The sequence below is a fragment of the Plectropomus leopardus genome, chromosome 18 (genome assembly GCF_026936395.1).
Source record: "Plectropomus leopardus strain MGB_pleo_1.0 chromosome 18, ASM2693639v1, whole genome shotgun sequence".
Taxonomy (NCBI): domain Eukaryota; kingdom Metazoa; phylum Chordata; class Actinopteri; order Perciformes; family Serranidae; genus Plectropomus; species Plectropomus leopardus.
Genome location: NC_142193.1, coordinates 24,192,502 through 24,215,183, shown reverse-complemented (window position 1 = coordinate 24,215,183; position 22,682 = coordinate 24,192,502). Strand labels below are relative to the sequence as shown.

The following is a 22,682-nucleotide window of genomic DNA, read 5'->3' as shown; positions in this document are numbered from 1 at the left end:
CCTTACACTAAACAACCAAAAAGTAAATATCAGCAACACAGCATACTTTCTCAGAGTTACATTTCAAAGCAATATGACCTAGACCAAACACATCAACACCCTGGAACAAAAAGCAAACAATAGACTAAACCACCTCAAAGCCCTTTGCGGAAAGCATGGGGCATCACCCTCCACAGTCATAAGAGTCTACCTGGCAGACATCTGACCACTCTTTGAATACCCCCCCCCCCCATCTGGATCACCATTTGCGACAACCAACTCCAAATCCTCCAAACCATTCAAAACAAAGCACTCAAACTGGCCCACATACTTCATCAGCAACCAACACATCTACACCATGACAGGCATCAAGACCATCAAACAAAGACACCAAACAATAGCACAGAAATATCTGAAGACCACCTCCAACAATCCCGCCCTCCAGAAAACCACCCAGGAAACAGATCCAACAGCTGCCACCCCCTTTCACTCATCTTACAGCTCAGCCGGCCCCCCACAACCAATTAACCAGTCCAACACACAGAGTACTGTCCACCACTGCTGCTTAACTTCACGTACATAAACACACACACACAACATAAATAACATACACTACACATAAGTCTTCCCTCTCTCTTTATTTCTTTTCATTTCTCTCTTTCTTTCTAATCTAACTCTTTTCTCTTGTTTCGTGCCTCAGTACACATGTGTCCTCCAGCCTCCTGAGTCCTGAGTCCTTTTGCTCCTTCTGCCTCCACCAACAACGCACCAATGGTGGATAGAAAAGGGCAGAAAACCTGAACTATCCCAACGGGTTCGTGAACCTCTCTACGGCTCTCTATCAAGATTTCATCATCAACTTTTAATTTTGAAACATCAAAAGGTAAGTTTTAAAACCTACCATCTAATTTATGGTGGGTTAGCGTGGTTCATGCATCTTTTCCCAGGTTACTTAAACCCCTTTTCACCAATGCACATGCACGCAGGCGTTTTAAACGCAGGTAAACGGGAGGTGGGTGCACACTTATATACTGTATACCCCTGTAAAATTTCTGGAAGGTATGAAGATTTAGATACCGAGTATCCCAAGTGGAGACAGTTTTTAGTGGCATCGCGCCATTGTATTTTGCTGGGCTAAAACTAACGTGTTCACCTGGGTGCTATGTTTGTGTATTTTTTATTTTATTTTACTCTAACTATATGTTGTGTTCAATGTAATCGTGATGAAAGTGTTCACCTTTTTGTCTTCTTTTTGCAGTACCTCTTATTGTATGCACGCTGTTGTATGTAACCATGATATCTTTTTTCTTCTGTGTCTTTACTAAAAGCCTTATGAGGGACAGAAATTGGAAACTAGCAAAAGGTATAATTTCTGTATCTGCAACATCAGTTACTCCAACTTGTTTATACTATGTAAATTCACATTGTCCCTATTAAATAAACTGTATAATAATAATAATAATAATAATAAACTTTATTACAGACTCAGTGGTCCAGATAAGAGCAAGACAACACATACAAAAGATATAAAAGACACATAGAAGTACCATACACAACATATTCACAATGCAATAAGATCACTTAAAAAAAAAAAAAAAAAAAGGCTGTATAAATAAAATAAATTAAAAAAGGCTGATGTAAGTGACTAGTGTGCAGTGAAAAATAGGCTTTTGGGAGGCTTGAGGGGAAATATGTGTTGCCTCAGGGAGGTTAAAAATAAAACAATATAAAAAAAAGTCACCCACCTGCTAATCCCCTCCTCGGACAAATAAAGAACAGTCCCTTAATATCATGTTAATTAACAATTATTCATCGTACGTTGACTGACTTTAAAATCTGCTTTTATTTTGAAGGTCGCACGCCGGATGTGGTGCCCGGTCAGCGGCCGTTAGCTCAGATTTTCCTCCGCCGCTTCACTTCACTCTCACCACCATTCACAAGAGACTGTCTGATCCGCCGGCGGTATAACGGTAAGAGTTGATGAAACACTCGCTAAACTCTTCCTTTAAGTCGTTTTAGCCGGTTAGCGTTCACTTCTGACGTGTTTTAGCGAAGTTAGCAAGTTTTTGGTCACTTGATACGAAAGTATTACCAAGTTAACGGTCACCCGTGAACGCGAGTTAATGAAATGTGTTTGCCAAAGAGTAACTTCCTGCAACTTCCTTTTTTTAAAATTACAGTTTTATCATTGTTGCTTTAGTGTTGTTGTATCAAACTTTTAATTATAATCGATACATCGTTGTAAGTTGTTCGGCGGCAGTTTGGATCAGAGGTAATCATCATTTCCGGGTGTTGAGCCTGACCTGAGCTGCCAGCGTTAGGTAACTTTTATTAATTGCATTTCATTGTTTACAATTTCTCGCACAATGAGTGGATGTGTTGAGCGGTGGACCAGAAGTTTATTTGAGAGAGTAATTCTTTAAAATGATTTCTGTCATGTGGAACATGAGGATATTTTTTTGCCACTTCCTGAAACTAACTTGTCTCTTTTTGAATTGGCCTGGAGGGCACACACCTTAAAACAGCCACCATTTTGGCTCTTAAAAGGCTTTTACAGCCAAGTGCACATAGATTACATCTGCTTAGATTAAAAGAGCTGCTAGTGACATGTCCCTTAATGTACTTTTGTGTGTTGGTTAAGCTGTGTGCTCAGCTGAATGCCTGATAAGTGATTTCTCTAAGAGATCATGCATCTGTGAATCCTCCCTGTTTTTCCTGTGTGTGTTACAAGTAGCCCTCAGCGTTGTTTTTCCCCTGACCCTCTAGGACTCACTTTCAAATAACACATTTCTGCCGAGGCCATTTCATTTACTTTGTTTCAAACTGAGAATTTGCAGCCTTGCAGTGGCACCGGATGTCCCTTTTGCAGTTTTTATTTTCCTGGTTTGACCTGGTTGAAATCGACAAGGCCCAAAGAGGAAGAATTATCTAAAGATGAACCAGCAGGCTTCATTTTCATTGTTGGTATTTCATTGACATCAGTATAAGCTGCAAATGTGTTCAAGCAGCTCACAGTAAGGAGGACAAGGGTCAAAACCACTGAGCTGAACCGTCAAATGTACATACGAGCTCATATATAGAAAGTTAAGGTGTGTACATCCTGTTTAGGGAGCTGAAGAGACAAAACACTCTAAATCTGCTGGTTGCAGCTTCACAGTGCTACAGTTTTCAATTTGTCTATTTGATCTCATTCTTGTAGTACTTGCGATTTAGTCTTTTTGTGTTTTTTTGTACGTGTTGTGCAATGTTCGACCTCTCTGAGCCGCCCATGACAAATCATGTCAGTATCCTCTTCTGTGTTCGTTTAGTGTCACAGGGGAATAGGTGCAGGGCCAGTGTGAGCCTATAATGATCAGCGCTTCTTTCTCACATTGTGTGGTCCTCTTCAGCCTAAACAGCCGCCCTCATGAGGACGTCCTCTCAGAAATGATGGGCTTCAGTGCCAGAAAGGCCATGCATTTTTAATTTCTTACTCCTGATTTTTACCTTCTAACCCTTTGAAACGTTGATAGATTTCAGTGTTCTTGTGCTGCATCCCGACGCCTTTCACAAGTATTTAAACATTTGAAACTTGAGCAAATTGGTTGGCAGGAAATGTCTCAGAAATTGCCAAAATAAAAGTGAAATGTTACAAGGAAATTACCTGAAAATTAGTGTCTTTTTTAAAAGAGAATCTTCAGAAAAACATCAAGTAACTAGACATTTTATGAAGAAAACTACATGCTTATTATAATTATATATTTTAAAATTCAATCACAGAACTAAAAAAAAATGTTTATAGTTTTATTTTATATATTTTTTTCAAATAGGTCTTTTCCTGTAGTTTTTTTTTTGCGTGTGCTAATTTCAGGTAGTTTTCTTGTAATTTTTTTCTAATTTCCTGGTAGTTTTTGGGTCATGACTTGTTTCTCATTTCCTTTTTTTAAATGTTTTTTTGAGAAATCAAGCCTATGCGCTCAGGTTTCAAAGGGTTAATCCCCCAGTTGGTTTAAAATTGGCACGCTTGTTGTTTCCACCCTTGAAGGGAACCTCCACACAGCTGTAATTTTGCATTATGAAGAGTCCGCCACCTCCACCGAGGCTGGTGCCCAGAGAGGCAGACCCGAATCTGGGAATAAGCCCTGACCTTTCAGCTGGCACCTTGACTATCCCATTCACTCACAACTTCCTGCTGCTGCACGCAGGGATTTCTCACCGGCTATTTTTAAAGCTTCCTATTTGTTCTGGTTCTTCCTGGGATAGAGTCAGGGTTTGTTTCTCTCTCTCTCGCAGCCACATCTCTCTGTGGCTCAGTTTCTTTGTGATCAGATTAGTCTTCTTTACTGATATAGCAGTTTGTGTGATAGACATCCGGCAAACTTTATCGTGGTTGTTAGAAGGCTCTCGGGCCGATAGCTTTCCACTTAATTATTGTCCACAAGCTTATCAAAGGTTTTCTTTCCTGCTGCTTCTCTAATTTTCATCAGTTTTATTCTACCCTCCTTCATTGTTCCTGTTGAGGTTGCGTTCCCCTCATTGCATCAGCTCTGCCATTGTGCACCACTTCCTCAAAACTTTGGTGTGAGTTGCACTACATCCTCAACCTGGTAGTACCCAGCATGATTTTATCTACTCATATAGCATTTAGCCAGTGTCCTTTTGCATTAATATCATTGCTGCATCTTTTAAAAAAAGATTGGGTTGAGTTTAGCCTCGCAGGTGGAGCTTTGAGAAAATGAGTAGTGCTTCAGATTTGCACCGTGTGGTTAGGCGCTCAAGAGGATGTGAATCATCTTGCCTAAAAAAGGAAGTTCGCAGTCATTTCTTGACAGACAAAAAAGCCTGGTGCAGGTTTGACATTTAAGGCAAATTTGCTTGAATAAAAAGTAACTGCTGCTATTTAGTCTCACGTTTCCGGTATGTTTTTAAAGGTTCGTATTGTACTTGGTTTAGTGATTAATTTTATTGTCTCCAAATGAAAAAATAAATCCACAGGTCTTCCAATCACAGCTTCACCATTTGCATTTGTTGTAATATTTGCACTGTTATCCACTCAGGCAGCTGTCAATTAAAACCTAAATTGATGCAAATGTGAGAAAGTGGGAACGACAAATTAAAAATGATTACCAGGGCTGCTCCTCAAAAAAAAGGTAAATTACACAAGAATATTAGTCCATCAAAATCAAGCGGCATAAGAAAATATTGTAACACTGAAGTAATGCAGTCATATGTTTTGTGAGTCTGTATCAATTTTTAAAAACTATTGATTTATCGTTTTTTTACCGATGTAGTCGAATGTTAATCCCTTGCTTAGATTGCACGGAAAGTAGTGCTGTTGTTACAGAGACGGATAAATACAAATACAGATCTCACTGTTCTGATTGCTTAAAAAAGTAAACTTTTTTTGTATGTAGTGTTATGCTCTAAACACCATGATAGTTTTCCTAAGATTAAATTAGGAAAAATTGTAATAAAAGACTTGCAGCATTGCAGTTTTGAAAATCACAATCAAGATATTGTGTTTTGTATAATATGACCAGATTCTTTGCATCAAACTCTATTCTTATGCATGACATTTTTTTACAAAATAAATGATATATGTATCGATGCTTTTGCTGCATTGAAACATTCCTGAAGGATGTACTAATTTCAGCTCCAGTTGCATTACAACAGTGTCAGAATCAGTTATTTACAACGACCTGAAGAGGGGTCAACAACCAAAATGTCGATTAGAATCAATTATTCTTTGATGAAAAACCGTGGAGGGTTTCACCTATACTTGATCAGCTTTTATCAAAGCCTCGTGATAAAGATACGCTGAAGTGTGGAGAGGCCGGGTGGATAAAAGGGACAAATGCAAAGGTCTCTGTGCATGAAAGAGATGAACAGAGGCCGGAGATCAAAGTAGCCATAGATCTGCAGGACACATCATCAATAGAGAGACAAGCCAAGAGCTAAATGTCACTTCTTAAAGGTTGCCAATTCTCAGGTACTTTTAGTCAAGCAACTTTCATCTCCCGTTGCTGTCTCTGAGGAAAATGTGTGCAGTAATTTAGAGTATTATTCATCAGCTGTAAGACTTCCACTTCTCAAATTATCCATTAAAGTGGCTTGAACTACAAAGCCTCTGTCAGGTTTCATGTTTTTGTGATGTCTGGCTGCCGTATGTCTGCTGCGCTCTAACCTTTGCCACATTGTTGAGAGACTGACCACCAACACCCCTGTATGATCAACGGCATCAGAGAGAGCGCAAAGATCATCAAACAATGCTTTCTTTTGTTTTTCATCCGCTATATATTAATCCTATCCAGCCTCAATTTATTAAAGACCAGATGTGATGCCAGAGATGCATCACTTTCCACAAATGACTGCTGACTAATATTTGTCCAAAAACTAGTTGGCTAAAGATGACCAACTAGTTAACTTATGTTTCAGTGTTATAATTACTAGTCTAGTCAGGGTATTGTATCAGCTAACCCGCTGAAACCAAATTGGTTTGATCTTTGATTTCTTTGAAATTTACGCGGGGAAAAAGGCAATGACCAACTTGGCAGAAAATGTCCCACAAATTTCAAGAAATTGGTAAAAGGTGAAAGGAAAATGATCACAAAATTAGTCGACATAAAAAGCGTTGGGTGGGATAAAAAGAACTATATTTATATATACTATAATTTTATGTTTTAAATTATGTTAGAAAAAAAGGTATACATGTGGTTAAAAAAATCGACACCTTTTGGGTCATTTTCCTGTTTTTTAAAAATTTTTTTACTTTTTCTTGTGCTTATTTTATGTCAACTTTTTTTTTTTTCCTAATTACATGCTCGTTTTTAGGCCATGTCTTGTGAGGTTTCTCATTGCCTTCTCCGCATGTTTTGAAAGAAATCAAATCAATTTGCACAGGTTTCAAAGGGTTAAAGGAATACCTCACCTGTGAAATGACCATTTGTGTATCAGTAACTCATCCTGCGTTATGTCGAATTCATGGAGGACACTTTTTTTTCTGCTCGTCTCCAAGATGAGCGGAGAATCCAGAAAAGGCAAACATTTTTCATGAATTAAAGTGAATGTCCATGTTCAACAACAGCAAAACTACATCAAAACATTCATTAGCAAACTCACACAACACGTGCGGTATAGTTCATGTCTCATTTATCTTGTCATATTCTCAGTTCTTCTCAAATGTGCATTATTTACTAAAACCTTATGAGGTAAAACACTTCCGCATAAATACACATCTCACACATGAACGAGAAGCGCCTGTGCGAGAGTGTGCATCTGAACTCCGCTTAACTGAATACATGAGCAGAGTTCAAACACACCGTTATCCGTAAAGTCAGTACTTCCAATACACACGTGTTTTTCGCTAAAACATTCTGTTTAGAGCAAGTCACAACATGCACAGCTGAGGAGTGTGTCTGGGCAGGTGTGTGAGTTTGAGCCCTGCTGAAGAGGAGCTCGTGCGCATGCTCGGGCACGCTCAGGGGCTGCTGCTCCTGGATGGAAGTGTTGTATATTGTAACATTTTAGCCAAAATGCATGTGTTTTGGTCAAATACTGCGCGTATGACTGGATAAATGAGACGTGGATTATACTGCACAAGTTGTGTGTGAGTTTGGAAACCATTTGTGCTGCCATCAGACACCTTTCTCAAGTGTTTTTTGAACCCTGAGCAAAGTTGGTTTGATTTTTTTCAGAAACACGAGAGAAAAACAGCAATGTGCAATTCAACATGAAGTATCCCGCAAAGTGCAAGAAATTAGATTTAGATTTTTGACTGATTGATACACAAATGGGTGACGTGTAATGCAGCCTAAAAGATAAGGTAAAACATGTTATATAACCCACTTGCACAGTGATGCAGATAATGGTTAACCCCCCCCCACACACACACACACAGACACACACACACACACACACACACACACACAGACACAGACACACACACACACACACACACACACACACACAGACACACCTCCACTTCATAAAGCCAGCATCATTCCCACAGGGATTCCCCCTCGTTAATTGATTATCTTCAGTAACGTTCGATGACGCTGTCACAGTGAATCTTGATGTGTCACCACTGACACCTCCAAACACTTTCCTGTCCCTGAATGCCTCGTTAGCGTTAATCCCACTTTCTCTAATCTCACTGCTCAGCGGTGTTGCTAAGGAACAGGCCTAAGCTGCTGCCAAGCCCGGTGTGTTTTTGAAACTCTGCTGCTTAGCCCCCGTCAAGCTTTCAGATCAGCCTCCTGTAGCAGAGAGCTGCATGCAGGACGGTGCAGGTGAAGGTTAGGACACTGAGGTGAAGCGGTTGTTTGCATGATCTCATGACCTGTGTGTTGGCTGAACAATGAGAGGGCCTTTTCCTCTCAGATTAGCATGCAGCCAGTTAGTCACAGTGTGCATTGTTTGAGCAGAGTTAGCCAGACAGAGTGTGCATCATTATGAGGGTGGTGATGTCAATATTGTTTAAACTAATCCATTTTACTCAGTGAATGCATGGGCCTTTAATTTGCTGATCCAACAATTTCATTCTCAGTTAAGGTAGCATTTCTTTTTAATCCACCAATGCTTATGTTGGATGATATTGACATGGACAGACTGCAGGGAAGCTGCACTGGGTCATGAATACTAACTGTAGCTACACTGTACAAGGACCATTATGCAGCATGAAACACAGTGTTTGTAACTCTCAAAGTTCCATTTAAAATTGCTTCATAAAATGTACTGTTGTTTTGCAACTTCTGCATTTATTTTGGTCATTATATTTCTGATCATCTACTGCCACTGTTACCCACTCTCTCTTGGGATTTCAGTTATTTCCTATAATAGCACAAAGGCAATGATTGACATTTTATATTGATATAGAAATTACACGAGATATTTTACTAGAGGACTGTATGTATTTTTCTGCAAAACCCTTACAGGTGCAGCAGTTTTCAAATGTCTAAACACTAGCAGCAGTTCAGCGGGTTCCTGCATATCCTTAAAAGTCTTAAAGGCATTGAATTCAACAGGCTAAAAATATGTCCATATTAAAATGTCTTAAATCAATCTTTCAGAAGTCTTAGAAATAGTAAGACAAGGAAATTAAGGTTTTATATATTGTTTTTTCATTGCATTGTAAAATCTCAAAATAGTTGGTAAAATTTTATTTTATTATTTTATAACAATTGGCTGAAAGTCTCGCGTTAATGTCAGTTTTTAGCAGAAGCCCCTTACTTGTCTTTATGCACTACATTTGTGTGAATTGTGCAGCTCTCCACCAAACGTATGTCTCGTAAGACCGAGCACTTCCTCCTCTGCGACGGCTCGGTACGTGCGGTCACACAGCAGCCTCCTTGCAGACGAGTAGAGGAAGTAAGAAAACAACCTGTTCATTGATACTTCAAGAATGAAATGATGGCATCGCTGTGTTATCTGCTTTATTTTCCTGTCTCGTCCTCTCTCTGTGCAACGAGGAGCTTCTCACTTACTCCATACGACCAGAAACACCGACACGCAGCTGATGAGCTATTGGCAGGAAAGGAATTTGTGCTTTTATGAGGGCACAGAGGCCCCATTTGGAAAAACGTTGCTGTGTTCTCAGTTCCTGCTTGGCTAATACCCAACTGTATATGGTTGACACAATAGAGCAGAAGGGTGTCAGATAGACAGGCAGAAAGACAAACCAGTTTTTGTGTTGTTTTGTGAAGAGTCTGTTTTTCAGTGGTGAGATTTATTGATATTTCTCAGATTGTAAAAAGTGTGCTTGAGTATGACTGACTCGTCTGATTTGTTAGCCTGTCTGTGTTGATTTTTGACCTTTAAAAAAAAAAGGGAAACGCAAACTAAAAAGCAACTTGACTAAACTTAGAGACTATTTACACTGAGAAGAAGAAGTTTAGTTTAATTAGACCTTAATGGAGAAGCAGTTTGTTTATCACCATACGTCTTCCTCTTTCACTTGAGGACAGTTGTTTTTTTTTCTGTACACAGATTTAGTCACCTCATTGATCTTCGTGGGTAGTCATTTAACATAACATTTGGATACAGTTTAAGTTTTTCAGAGCAATAAACCTCTTCTGCAGTTGCTGGGCTTCCTGCTTGGTTGAATTCACTCATACAGGAAGTTGGCTTCTTTCAACATGCACAAGCTGAAAACATGTAGGATGAGATGTTTTAGGGCGTACTTACGTGTTCACTGAGAGGAATGTTTTCATGTGCCAAAAAAGTCAGATTCAATGAAGTGGCAACCTCCAGGGCCGCAAAATGAAGCCAACATGGAAGTGCCAAAAAGTGAAGTTCCTCTAATGGCCACGTGAGGCTGGTTCTAGAAGCTAATCAACCCAAAAACCCCGACGTTAAAATGCCCGACTTTACAGCAGAAATAAACATAATAACATTCTGTAACAAAAAAAACCCAACTGTTTTTGTTCTCTGTGGTCCATTTCCCACTTCATGACAACTGCTGAGGAGGTGATTTTTTTGTATATAGCTCACCTGTTAACATTTTATCAGGCCTATGCTGCGTTCACACGATGGGCGACACAGCAACAACGTGCCCAGCTGTAGTAACGTCGTCACAGGCTTTTGTGTGTGTGCTAGTTATATATCTATGCTTATAGTCCACATCTGAGCCCCATTTTAAGATCTCATTGTATCCTGTGTACACCGCAATTTACATAAAGCGAGCACAGCATCAGCTAACTAAGCTGAATAACACAGTGGCTCAGCTAAAAACACCATGTGATTGGTTGATGCTTCACGGTGTCATTGGAGCGCTGAAAGAAGTTGGCAGCTCAGATTTGGTTTTTTAGTGTCGTGCATCAGTTTGTAGCTTTGTGTCACCTTTTTCTGTTGAAAATGAATCGTCGTCTGTTGCAGCATCAGTCATAGTGTGAGAGCAGCTTTACAGATACACATGATAAAGAGTGGCCAGCTTTGAGTGACCGGTCGTCTGTCTGCTGATAGTGTTCTCAGCCAGATCCACCTCCTGCTCCTCCACAGCGCCAGCCTTGCACCCAAAACGCATATCGATGTGGAAATGCCGAATGCTCTGTAAACATTCCCAAATAATGCTATTAACACCCAAATAATACCGGCATATCCCACATCTTAATTAGAAAATGCTTAATTCAGAAAAAGGCCTAATTAGGAATATTCAAACATAAGCAGTTAGCATGACCCATAAATCAAATTCTGAATATTTTCTTACATAACACTACAAAAATATTCATTAAAAATGTAAACATAGCCAATGATAGTAATCATTTCACAATCCATGCAGTTAGTGGTACACCTGCTACCCGTACCATGAGTGGTGCGCTGCTAACTTTTAAAATTCTATTAGCACATCAGATTAAATAATAAGTGAACTTTAGGTGACTGACACCACAGCTAGATGTGCTCGGGGTGACTGCAGATACTTCAAGTTTTACAAGGCATCTAAAAATCAGGCCTTAACTGGTATTATTTCAAAGGATACTTTAATAACACAATAATGACCATTGTTTTCCACATGTTCCACTCTTAAAAATAATGATTTTTTTTCAGTATTGGAAGTAGATCATCTAACTTTTTAACTCTAAATTTAAAATAATGTATTATGTTGAAGTCAGTATTTGGGCAAAATTGTCCCTAATAAGTAATTGATGACAGTTATGGGTTTTTTTTATTCTTTGGTTTTGCATTATTGTGAATTTGGTCTTAGATTTACTCTAAGTGGCAATAAAATGTCTTAAATCGAACCCTGGTTAACTATGCTTGACATTACTATCAGTTGTCCTAATAACATATTTATGGCTGTGTCAATATCTGCCTGAATCAGGAAATAAAAACTGTAACAACCATGTACTTTGCATTTTGTAAGCGGATATGAAAACAGCTTAAACACCATTAGACCTGTGTTTGTGTGTGTGTGTGTGTGTGTGTGTGTGTGTGTGTGTGTGTGTGTGTGTGTGTGTGTGTGTGTGTGTGGTCAGTTCCCTAAGGACTGCAACAACATACCACACAGAACAAGTATTATTTGAACATTATCATCCAGCTGCCTCTTGGCTTTCGTTGTACAGCCACGCTCAGCATATGTGCACCAGATGTTATTAATGAATTATTTTGTTCTTCACTGCATTTTATGGCCATTTTATCAGTTTTGTTGCACCTCTATGTTCTCATAAAAAATGAGGATGATGTCACTGTTGTGCTGTTCCCTGCTCTGGGTCAGCGTTTTCGCCTCTAATCGGTTGTGACGGTTGTGACGGTTGTGACTGTTGTGACGGTACAGCTGGGTGTGGATGGCCACATAAGCACTGCTGTCTTTCTGTTGTCTGACAGCAGTTTGTGGCGGAGTACAGACACATGAACGAGAAGCCTGGAGCTCAGATAATCATCAGCTTTTTAAGACCACCGGCCTCTGCTGTGTGTCACCGCTGGTTACAGGTCCTGGCTCTTGTCTCTGCTAGTGTGTACATTTTGTGCACTCACGTGTGGTTATTTCAGAGCAGACACTGACAAAAACGCAATAAAACCGTCTCATCTCCATCCAAAAATAATGATAAAGTTACTCGTGTGAGATTGATGTGAGCACCTTATTTTAATTAGGAAACTTTTGCTGTTAAAATAACCCTGCAATCTGTGGTCTAAACTATTCACAGCAAGGTCTGATAGTAGATTGTCTTCCTTATATTTGTCCGGGGTTTCATATCTCTATTATGCTTCACTCTGTGGAACAGAGTTATAGACAGTAGTGCTTAGAGGTTATGTTGGGCGGTTTTCAATATGTAAACTGGGGTATGTGGTAAATGACATCAAGTGCACTGCTTAGGCTACTTTCAGCCCAATACGCATTTTTACCCACAAGAACTTCTGCAAGGCTGATATCGGCTAATGCTAATTTTGGGCTGATTATTCGGAGTGTCCCTAATAAACGGCAAACACACAGTAAGAAGACCAATGTGATTAATGATGTTTGCTTCTACATAAACTGCTGCTTTACATTGCTAGAGCCCCACAGGTCAAAGTTCACTGAGGTTTCCCTCTGGATAAGAAGTCTGTAATAATCATCCAGCAGCCAGATGTCTAGTTACCATGTGCTGCCATGCTCCACATGTTAGTCTGATTTCATTAAAACAATGCAAAGCGTAAAAAGGGAAGTGGTCTGTTGTGTGGACTCCCTGATGTCTGTCCTTATTCTGTCATTTTCCTGTTCTCTAACCTCCCTGCTGTCGCTTCTCTTGCTGTTATTAGCAAACCATGGCAGAGGAGGAACCTACGCAAGAGCAGCTGACAGCGTGTGTAGGAGAGGCTGACGACGACGAATCCACCACCAATCCCAACTACAAACCTCCTGCCCAGAAGAGCTTACAGGAGATCCAGCAACTGGACCAAGAGGATGAGAGCCTGCGCAAGTACAAGGAGGCGCTGCTGGGCAAGGAGGTCAAGGTTGTATCAGGTTAGTGATCTCTGTTAACTCTCAGTATCTTCTCGAACATACGCAAATATAACTTCCAAACCAAATTTAATTGGTAATAACTTTTATTTAAATTATATTTTTTTTATTTTTATTTTTATTTTTTTTATATTATGAATTATTATTGTTATTTTTAAATATATTACAGAATTTAATGTCAGGTATATCAGGATAGAAAGAACCAACAAAGAACCAACAGCACTCATATACAACATCCAATTAAATGAAATCATCTTTTATATTGCATTAAACATTTGGACAAAATAGTCCTGAACTCTTAAGTTATTGATTTTGATTTATGTTTACTTTTCTTCAGATTTGTTTATTATAAAATTGGTCTTATTTATTTATTTTTTCTCCAGATTTTTGGTGATTTTTTTTTTAATTATAAAAATCAAAAATCTTTAAAATATACCTTTAAAGAAAACTGCAGATTTGGAAGGCATGTTTTCCTATCAAAAAAATTTGCATTTTGTTCTTCTCTTATAAAATTTTGCATAGAAAATTCTTTTTTTAAGAAAATGGGTTTGGAATGCATGTTTTCTTTTAAAAAAAATGCCAAATGACCCTGTCAGAAACTATTACATTTCCAAATGTCCTTGAACACATAACTGGGGATGCTAAAATTAAAAAATAAAATTATTTTTGAATATATTTTGATTTATATGTATGAAAAATGCTGGAAAAGTGGGGCAAGAAAAAAGATATTGGGCAAGGAAAAAAGTCTTTGAAAAGTGGAAAAGTTTTGAAATTTTGTGTGGTAACCCTGTAAATTGTTATTTGTGTGTGAAAAAAAGATCACATCGACTGATTAAATGTTTGAAATGGAAACCATTAGAGTGAAAACAGCATGGTTGATGAGATACTTCCCTTTTTGCACAGGCGAGTTCTCGCAGTATTTCTCTCAGCTGCTGTAAACTGATTATCATAATTTTGGATACTGTTACCTTCTCTCCTGTCTCAGATCCCAACGCCCCCAACATCCAGGTGACGAGAATGACTCTGGTTTGCGATCAGGCTGAGACTCCTCTGGTCCTCGACCTGACGGGTGAGTAGAGCAGACTGGGCCGTTTGTTCTCTGTGACGCTGGGACGGGGACAAAACTCAACAGCAGGTATCTGGAGTGAAAACAGATTATTTATAGTTCACATCTGAAATATTTTTTTACATGAAAGCATAAAGGCCACATTCAGGCAGCTGTCTTTCCTTACAGCAGACTCGCAATCAGCTCTTAGTAACATTAATTATGAACGGTAATCACTCCCGTCCTTGTGTGGAACGATGACCTTCTGCGTCATTAGCACGCTAATTAGTAATGACATGATTCCTGTCTAAGTGGGTTAATGAGCCATTTCCTGATGGCTCTCCTGGCCTCCCTCGGTGGTCACACAAGTGAGCAGGAGAGCTGTGCTCACTGTGCCACCTGGTGGTCAGTGTCATTATCACACGGTGTTGAAACTTGAAATAGTTCTTGACTTTTGAGAATGTGATTCCTCTTTCTTTGGTAAAGCTAAACCATACAGTTCTCACTGTAAAGTAACTCTCAGACTTTATCAGGAAAATACTCTGCTTGCTTTGCTTGAGGGCCACTTTTGCAAAATGACAGGAGGCTAGGGGCCAGTCGCAGCAGCCCTATATATGGTTCTTTGATTTTTAGGAAATTTCTTGAATTTTAGGTAATTTCTAGGATTTTAGGACATTTTTCAGACATTACAGATTTCTGGGATTTAGAATGTTTTTTTTAGGATTTTACGACGTGTCCAGGATTTTAGGACATTTCGAGGATTTAAGGGTGTTTCTCAGATTTTAAGACATTTGTAGGATTTTAGGACATTTCTCTTTCATGCTTTGTTGTTCATCCCTTTCAGGTGACCTGATGCAATTCAAGCAGAACCCACTGGTTCTGAAGGAGGGAGTTGAATACAAAATAAAGATCAGCTTTAAGGTGAGAGACTCTGGTGTTTGTCCAACTCAGGACTCCTTTCTGTTTGTGGTCTCAGACTGTTGGAGACGTGATGATGTTACTGCAGCTGCAGTGAAATATTTTTGTCATGGGAAGCTGTTCAGCAGGATATGATTTGCATTTTGCTTTTTGCAGGTCAACAAGGAAATTGTGTCAGGCCTGAAGTACGTTCAGAACATATTCAGGAAAGGAATAAAAAGTAAGGCTGCCTCAGTTATTTAATCTCTGCAGTTCCTAAGGTGGATTTTTAAATGTCATGTAAAGCAGCGTCCTTTGTCTTAAAGGGACAGTTCACTCCTAAATCTAAAATATGCAATTTTCCTCTTAACCGTGCTGCTATTTACCGGTGTAGATTGTTTAGGTGTGTGTTGCAAAGTGTTGGAGATTTCACCCATAAAGAAGACAGCGTTAATGTTTACATTCTGCACTGTCACAAGCATGGGCCCAAAATCTGGAAACAATTACAAGAAAAAGTTACAATCAAAAAACAATTGCATTTTGTTCTTCTCTTATAAATTTTTGCATAGAAAATTCTTTTTTTAAGAAAATGGGTTTGGAATGCATGTTTTCTTTTAAAAATAATGCCAAATGACCCTGTCAGAAACTATTACATTTCCAAATGTCCTTGAACACATAAATGGGGATGCTAAAATTAAAAAATAAAATTATTTTTGAATATATTTTGATTTATATTGCCTAAAAATGAGTATAAGTGAAAAAAAGAAAGAAAAGAAAAAAAATTGAGAAAATCACCCTTAAAGAAAATTAAATATTGATAATGTCTTTTTTCAGTTTTATGGACATTTCCTCCCACGGCTGTTTTTCAGATACTTTCCTTCTTACCCTTAAAATTTGTTTTTTCAGTTTTTAAGATATTTCTTATTAAGTTGCTCAATATGTTTTTCCCCCTTTTTTTAAGAAATCAAATCAATTTTCTCACTTGTCAGAGGTTTAAATGCTAATGAAAAGCATCTAAATGCAGCAGAAGAAAACTGATATTGCTCCAGGTGTTGAAGGGTTAATGCTACTTTTGCTCAGTCTGAAACTGAGGATGTCTTCAAGAAGCAACTCGTTTCCTTGTGTACTAATTTACAGTTGACAAGTCGGAATACATGGTCGGCAGCTACGGGCCCAGACCAGACGAGGAATACGACTTCTTCACCACCATGGAGGAGGCACCCAAAGGGATGCTGGCCCGCGGCGCCTACAACATCAAGTCCAAGTTCACCGATGACGACAAACATGATCATCTCTCCTGGGAGTGGACCCTGACTATCAAGAAAGACTGGAAAGATTGATTCCTCCTCGACATTTTTCATCATCATCTTTCTTCTTTCCCGCTTTCTCCCTCGCTTCTCTTTTTTTTCCCTGTCATTCCATTATTTCTGTCTGGATCACGTGTTGATTTCAGCTTTTGCTCTCTCCGTCCATCGACAACTCGCTCTTACAGTTTCATTTTTCTAAAGTCCAATCACTTCATCATTCCTCACATCGTGACGTTTCCATTTGTTTGCACCGTTGCTGTTAAGTATTAAATCTTTAAACATGGAGAAAGCAAACAATGTGCACAATCCAGATTTTGCTGTTCATTTATAAAAGAAAAAAAATCAAGTAAAAAAAAAAAAAAAAGTAGTATATTCTCGGTTATAAAATTTAGCGCTTTCTTGTCTTCCCCCTTTTCATTCTTATCTGTTTTTTCAGATTGTTTTGTACAATTGCCGTGATCTGCCTTGGAAAGCGTTGTGCAGGAAGCAGTAGTGCTGTATGTATGTGGCCACAATCATTGCTGGACACAACTCTTGGACGCAGTCCTCCTAAAGCCTTTGAGCAGATTATCTGTACCAGGGTCTAGGTAAATTATTTGGAATTCAGGCCACGTCTTTTTTTTTTCCAAATGATTTAGCACCCTGCAAAGTCTACTGAGAGAACAGGGGAAACAGAATTACCTCGAACCCCGTGTGGCTGCAGGTGTGGCTGTTCCTCTCCTGATCAGGGTTTTCTGGCAGTGTTTTTAGCAGCCATGTGGCCTTAACAAGTAAAAAATAGACAACCTAATTGAGCCATTTGCCTTCAGATTATATTTGCCAGACCATCATGTGAGCCTGTTTTTAACAATACTTGTAATACATGGACAAGGAATCGGGACTAAGGACTTTTAACACCTTTTATTTTATCAGGTTTGATGATTTGTAAAAGCCAGTACATGTTGATGTCGATCATATTAGCTCTATTTACAAACATCAATGTAGTTTCTAAATATCAGTTAAATGAATTTTTAGATCATTTACAGCTGTAAATAAGAGTCCAGGTTGTGCTAATGGCTTTTTGTCACCCCGTGTCCTCTCTAGTCCCTGAAGTCCCCGTAAAACCAGAGTGTCCACGAACTGCTCACCTAGTATTACTCAAAATACCAATGCTGACTGTGCCTCCAGTCTCTTACAACCACATGCTGCTCCTGCTGACTCGGCGGCACTCTGTGCTCAACATCAGTGAGGTGAAACGTTGTCTGTAATTGACTTCCGAACCAGTATAGAGACATCAGTCCCCCAACCAGACGTCAATGGGTAACACATCCTGCCATATAAAAGCTTTTTTATACACTCCAGAAGCATGGGAATGAAGTCTGTTGCGGCAGCTTCGTTCAGCTCTCGTGTCACGGACTGGGGTTTTGGTTGTCTGTTTTTCTGCAGGTTGGGTTTGATTCAATATGTGCTACTTGTATTACCTTCAGTTTACTGATCTCCTGTGTTCACATTAAAGTGTTCAGATTGAGTCTGCTTGTGTCCTGTTGTTTTATTCAACTGCTGTAAGATTTGATTTGTTGCCTCCCTGAGCACTTAAAGGGAAACTTTGGTATTTTTCCAACCTTGACCCTTCCTTTCCCCATCTTTTTGTGTCTAGACTAACGGCAGGTTCAAACCGGACACAGAAGCATCCCAACGTGTTAACTGTTGCTCAGCCATCCGTCTGCAGTTGCCCTGCCTTTCACACCAGAAGCGCATTTCTCCACGCCACGTCCGCACGCTCTAATCTCGTAGAGAGCTCTACCCCTGCTTGCTTGTGAGTCTGTGCATGTGTGTCTGCTTGTCTGTCTTTCGCTCTGTTTAGACACAACCAACAAATACATGGAGGAAATGGATGCTTATTTTATCATTTATATTATGTCTAGTATCGCCTTAAGATTATTCATAACAGATTATTTGTGTGCTTTCCTAACATTTTTGCTCGTGGCTTAAGGAAAAAATAGACTAGATGCTGAAAATATCGCTGCAAATTGTGAGCTGGCCGTGGAATATGGAGTAAGGGTCCTCAGCGGTCCAGTGTGAACAGCCACATTGATTCACATGGGTGCTTAAAGGAAAAGGGTAATACTCTTTTGAAAATAGGCGATTTGTAGCACTTTACGTCCAGTGTGAACCCGGTGAAGTTTTTTAAAAAATTGCTCCAGTATTGGTGAATCAGGCTGCGGTCAATAGTCCGCCGTCAATGTACAGCCACTAAAAGTGCTTGTTCTTGTAGCCGACAGGCTCAGATTGTCATAAGTTTCTGACAACATTACAGAAAAGACCCTTATCCTGTGTTTTTTAGTGTGTCTCGCTCAAAGAGAAGTATCCCTCTGAAATCTGGTGGAATTTTCCACACTGTCCAAATCGGCTAAATATTCAGCTATAATGTTGTGTTGGAGTACACAAAGTGTAGTTTAGTGTTGTCTTAAAGATTTTCAAACTCTTCTTGGCACTCCACATTTCCACCATGGGTTTCCTGCAGAAAGTCACCTTTTGCGAGATTTAAGAACGAGACTTCTCGAGTGAGACTTGGTCATAATAACAAACAAACCAAGTACTTTTAGTGGATATTAAATGATGGTGCAAAATCACCCGCAGGGATTTCGTTGTACATTGTGTCGCTGCTGTGGCTGCAGAGATCTCTCTTAATACAGGACCAATTTAAAAAATTCTCTTGGTTTCCCACATAGACACAAAAATGTTGGAAAATAGGTTCCAGGTGGAAAAATGGCAGCTTCCCTTCCACAGTAAAGAACATGGTCGATAAATTTCTAAATTTAATCAACAGAAAACATCGTTAATGGTATACTACAAGAACATCGTTGACAATGTGGCAGCACAGCGTAGAACTGATAATGCTGAAATGATCAAACGAATCCCTGAAATGGCAACCACTCCCCTGCGGCTTGTAATGCATGCTGTAAAAACACCACAGAGGCATTCTGGCCTCATCTCCTTCACCACATAAGTTACAATGAAGCATTTACGAAAACAACACTGAACACACAGTACACTTTGGCAGCTATCTGGAGGGATTTGTGCCATCAAACAAAATGCACGCAGTCAAATATCTGCTGCATTTTAACCGACCTCAAGCTGGTCTGAAGCTTGTATGATTTAGTTTAAACCTGCTTTTAAAGACTTATTTAGCACTTAGTGTTTATTAGACAAATGCATGCTTCCAATGCAGTGAATAGTTTCAAAGCCAATGGCTGTTTTTTTTTCTTTTTTATATTATTTGGCTTAAGTATTGTTTTTCTTAAATAAAAAATAATAAATCATCTCTGCATCAGGACATCTCAGTTAAATACTACATCACACACTAGACCGTCCTAAGAAACAAAACTCCATTCGATATTTTTCGGTTATGATCAATCAGAAAAAGGCATTTCATCCACGTCACTGATCTTCAATCCATATAGTCAAATATAACATTTGGCAGTTTCATCAGTCTCCATCGCTAATGTGTCGTTAATCACCCGGCTCCATGACTACAGGCATCCATGAGTCAGGACTGGTGAAATGCAGAACAAGAAGCCTTCAAAACAGCGAGGTAAATTAAAAGTTGTGCAGTCACTGTTTTCAGTGCACGTAGCAGCTCCATCTCATTTGTGACTCTTTCTGCTCTTAGTGGAGCTCATGTCACTCTTCGTCTTTTGCAGGCGGGAGAAGATCTCTTTGAAGAGGGCCTTGTACTCCGGCGTGTTCTGGCTGAGCCGTTTGTCCACCTGCTCCACCTGCCTGCTGATTCCCTCCAGCGCCTCCGGGGTGGACGGAGTTTGAGGGGGCGTGGGAGGGGTGGCGACAACCCCTGATGTTGAAGGCCCAGCGCAGACCATGCTGTACTCCTTCATGGAAGGATCTCTGGAGACGGGTCTTGACGTCTGCACCTCGGCGTGGCACAGGCTCTCCTCATGACGGCGACACTTCCCCAGCAGCTCCTCATACTTCTCCAGCAGAGCGTGGTACTGCTCATCCACCTCCCGCAGGATGGACATGCCACGTTTGCGCACCCCATTGGCATGGAGCGCGTAGCTGCCCTGACGCCTACCTGAGGCGTCCCGGGCTGAGATGGCGTTCAGAGCTGTGTCGCTGCAGCTCTTCCTCACCGGGCCTCCCTGCTGCCCTGTGCCCCCTGCCTCGCCTCCTTCGCCTCCCTCCTCCTGCACGATGCCCTCCTCTGGGGTGTCTGTCTCAGGGCCATTGCTGAGCAGCGTCTCTAGGCCGTCTTCCATGCCCCCAATCAGACACACCCTGGACTTCCTGAGCTGCTGCATCTCCTGGAGCTCAGCCTCGAGCTCCTGGACCCGCAGCTGGCAGCCCTCTGCTCCTAAAAGACGCTGTTCCAGACGCTCAAACTCCTGCAGCACAGTGGCACACTCCCGCTCAGCGCCCTCCCTCTGGGAACGCTCTGTGGCTACAGCTGAGCGCAAAGAAGAGACGATGTCCCTCAGGCGCTCATTCTCCTCATCTACTGGCCGTCGCTCAGCCAAGTCCACACTGCCCGGGTTGGCCAACAGGAAGCCATCTTCGTATCTGATGAAAAGAGGTGAGACACCATTAGACAATTTCTTATATATATTTCACAACTGTACAACCGTACAACCAGTGCATTAATCCATTAATGCAGTCCATTCAAGACTGCTAAGTCCATTCATTTTTTGGCTTTTGCCTTTATTTGAGACAGGACAGATATAGCATGAAAGGGGGAGAGAGAGAGGGGATGACATGCAGCAAAGGGCTGAGGAAGGAATCAAACCTGCAGCCATTGCAGCGAGGACCTCTGTACATGTGGCGCCCACCCTACCAACTGAGCTAATGGGCCATGGATGTATTATAAGGAAGTCCTGGGTGCAGAACTTGAACAGTTTTTTTTTCCCAACATACATTGGCATTTTTTTTTTGGGACAAACTAATCATGTGATGTTTTTTAACAATTTATTTCAACATACTATTGTATGGCCTTATTTTGACATACTACACTCACTTTTTCCTAATGCTATATGAGTTTCATGACAGTTTTTGGACATACTATTCCATAACTAACATTTTTTTGGACATACTGTACCATGACTTTTTTAGCAGTATGTTTGACAAGATACTATAAATTTAAAATTTTTATTTTTATTTATGTTTTATTTATTTTTTAAAATACTATACTATGACTTATCTCCACATACTATACCATGACTTTTTAAAGCACCTTTTATATGGGTATACTGTGATGCTTAACATAGTATGACATAGGTCTGTTAGTTAAATCCTACATACTATAGCAGGATAACCTTTAAAATTATTTTGACATACCATACTATGACTTTTAAATAAGACGGACCATACTATCACTTTTTTGTGTCATAGCTGCAAAGTGTCTGGAGGCTTGGCTCAGTGGGTAAATCACATGGTTTGTGTGCATGAGGTTACTGGTTCAAGTCTTACTTCTGACAGATGATATTTGACTTTTATAGCATAAATAAAATAAAGTATTGCCTGCTATATGTCTGCTCTGCTGATATAAGTCATCGATGATGCACCTTGCATTGAACACTTTAAACTGTTAAAGAATACACAATTGTCTCCTTCTCTCCTGAATTTTTTCCCTGCAACGAACTTCATTGATTATCAGCCTGACTCATATATCAGTCAAGTTTTTGACAAATGTCTCTGCTTGCTGAGCTAAAGGGAACATCGAAAACACATGGAGTATCTGGAGGTTTAGCTCAGTGGTTAACTCTGGTGGTTAGTGTGCCAGAGGTTGCTGGTTCAAGTCTGATCTGGGACTGTTGAATTTTAAAGTTGGGTTTAGAGACAGGAAGGACAGCCAAGAGACAGGAATTTGGGGGAAAGACAAGAAGTGAAGAGACAGGAAAATCAGTAAAGGTAAAGACAGTTGGGTTGTGGGATAAGAAGGACAGTCAAGAGACAGGAAGTTGAGGTGAGAAACAGGAAGTTGGGTTGAGAGACAGGAAGGTTAATCAAGTTACAAAAAGTGAAGTTGACAGACAGGAAGTTGAGTGAAGGT

The 22,682-nt window shown here is 40.0% G+C and overlaps 2 protein-coding genes across 2 annotated transcripts in view; one reads left to right on the top strand and one right to left on the bottom strand.

The window, feature by feature from the left end:
* Window positions 1–1,806: 1,806 nt before the first annotated feature.
* On the top strand, window positions 1,807–18,147 carry arhgdia (Rho GDP dissociation inhibitor alpha). Its single transcript, XM_042504764.2, has 6 exons — window positions 1,807–1,949; window positions 13,189–13,393; window positions 14,376–14,459; window positions 15,280–15,356; window positions 15,510–15,573; window positions 16,470–18,147. Exons 2-6 carry the CDS (start codon window positions 13,195–13,197, stop codon window positions 16,670–16,672), a joined length of 627 nt encoding a protein of 208 aa, XP_042360698.2. The 5' UTR covers window positions 1,807–1,949; window positions 13,189–13,194; the 3' UTR covers window positions 16,673–18,147.
* The window catches only part of cdr2l (cerebellar degeneration-related protein 2-like), a 76,656-nt gene continuing 70,941 nt past the window's right edge, over window positions 16,968–22,682 (bottom strand). Inside the window, exon 5 of the mRNA XM_088091014.1 lies at window positions 16,968–21,196. Within this exon, the coding sequence (XP_087947140.1) occupies window positions 20,266–21,196 (931 nt within the window). The 3' untranslated portion in view covers window positions 16,968–20,265. The remainder of the gene's footprint in view (window positions 21,197–22,682) is intronic.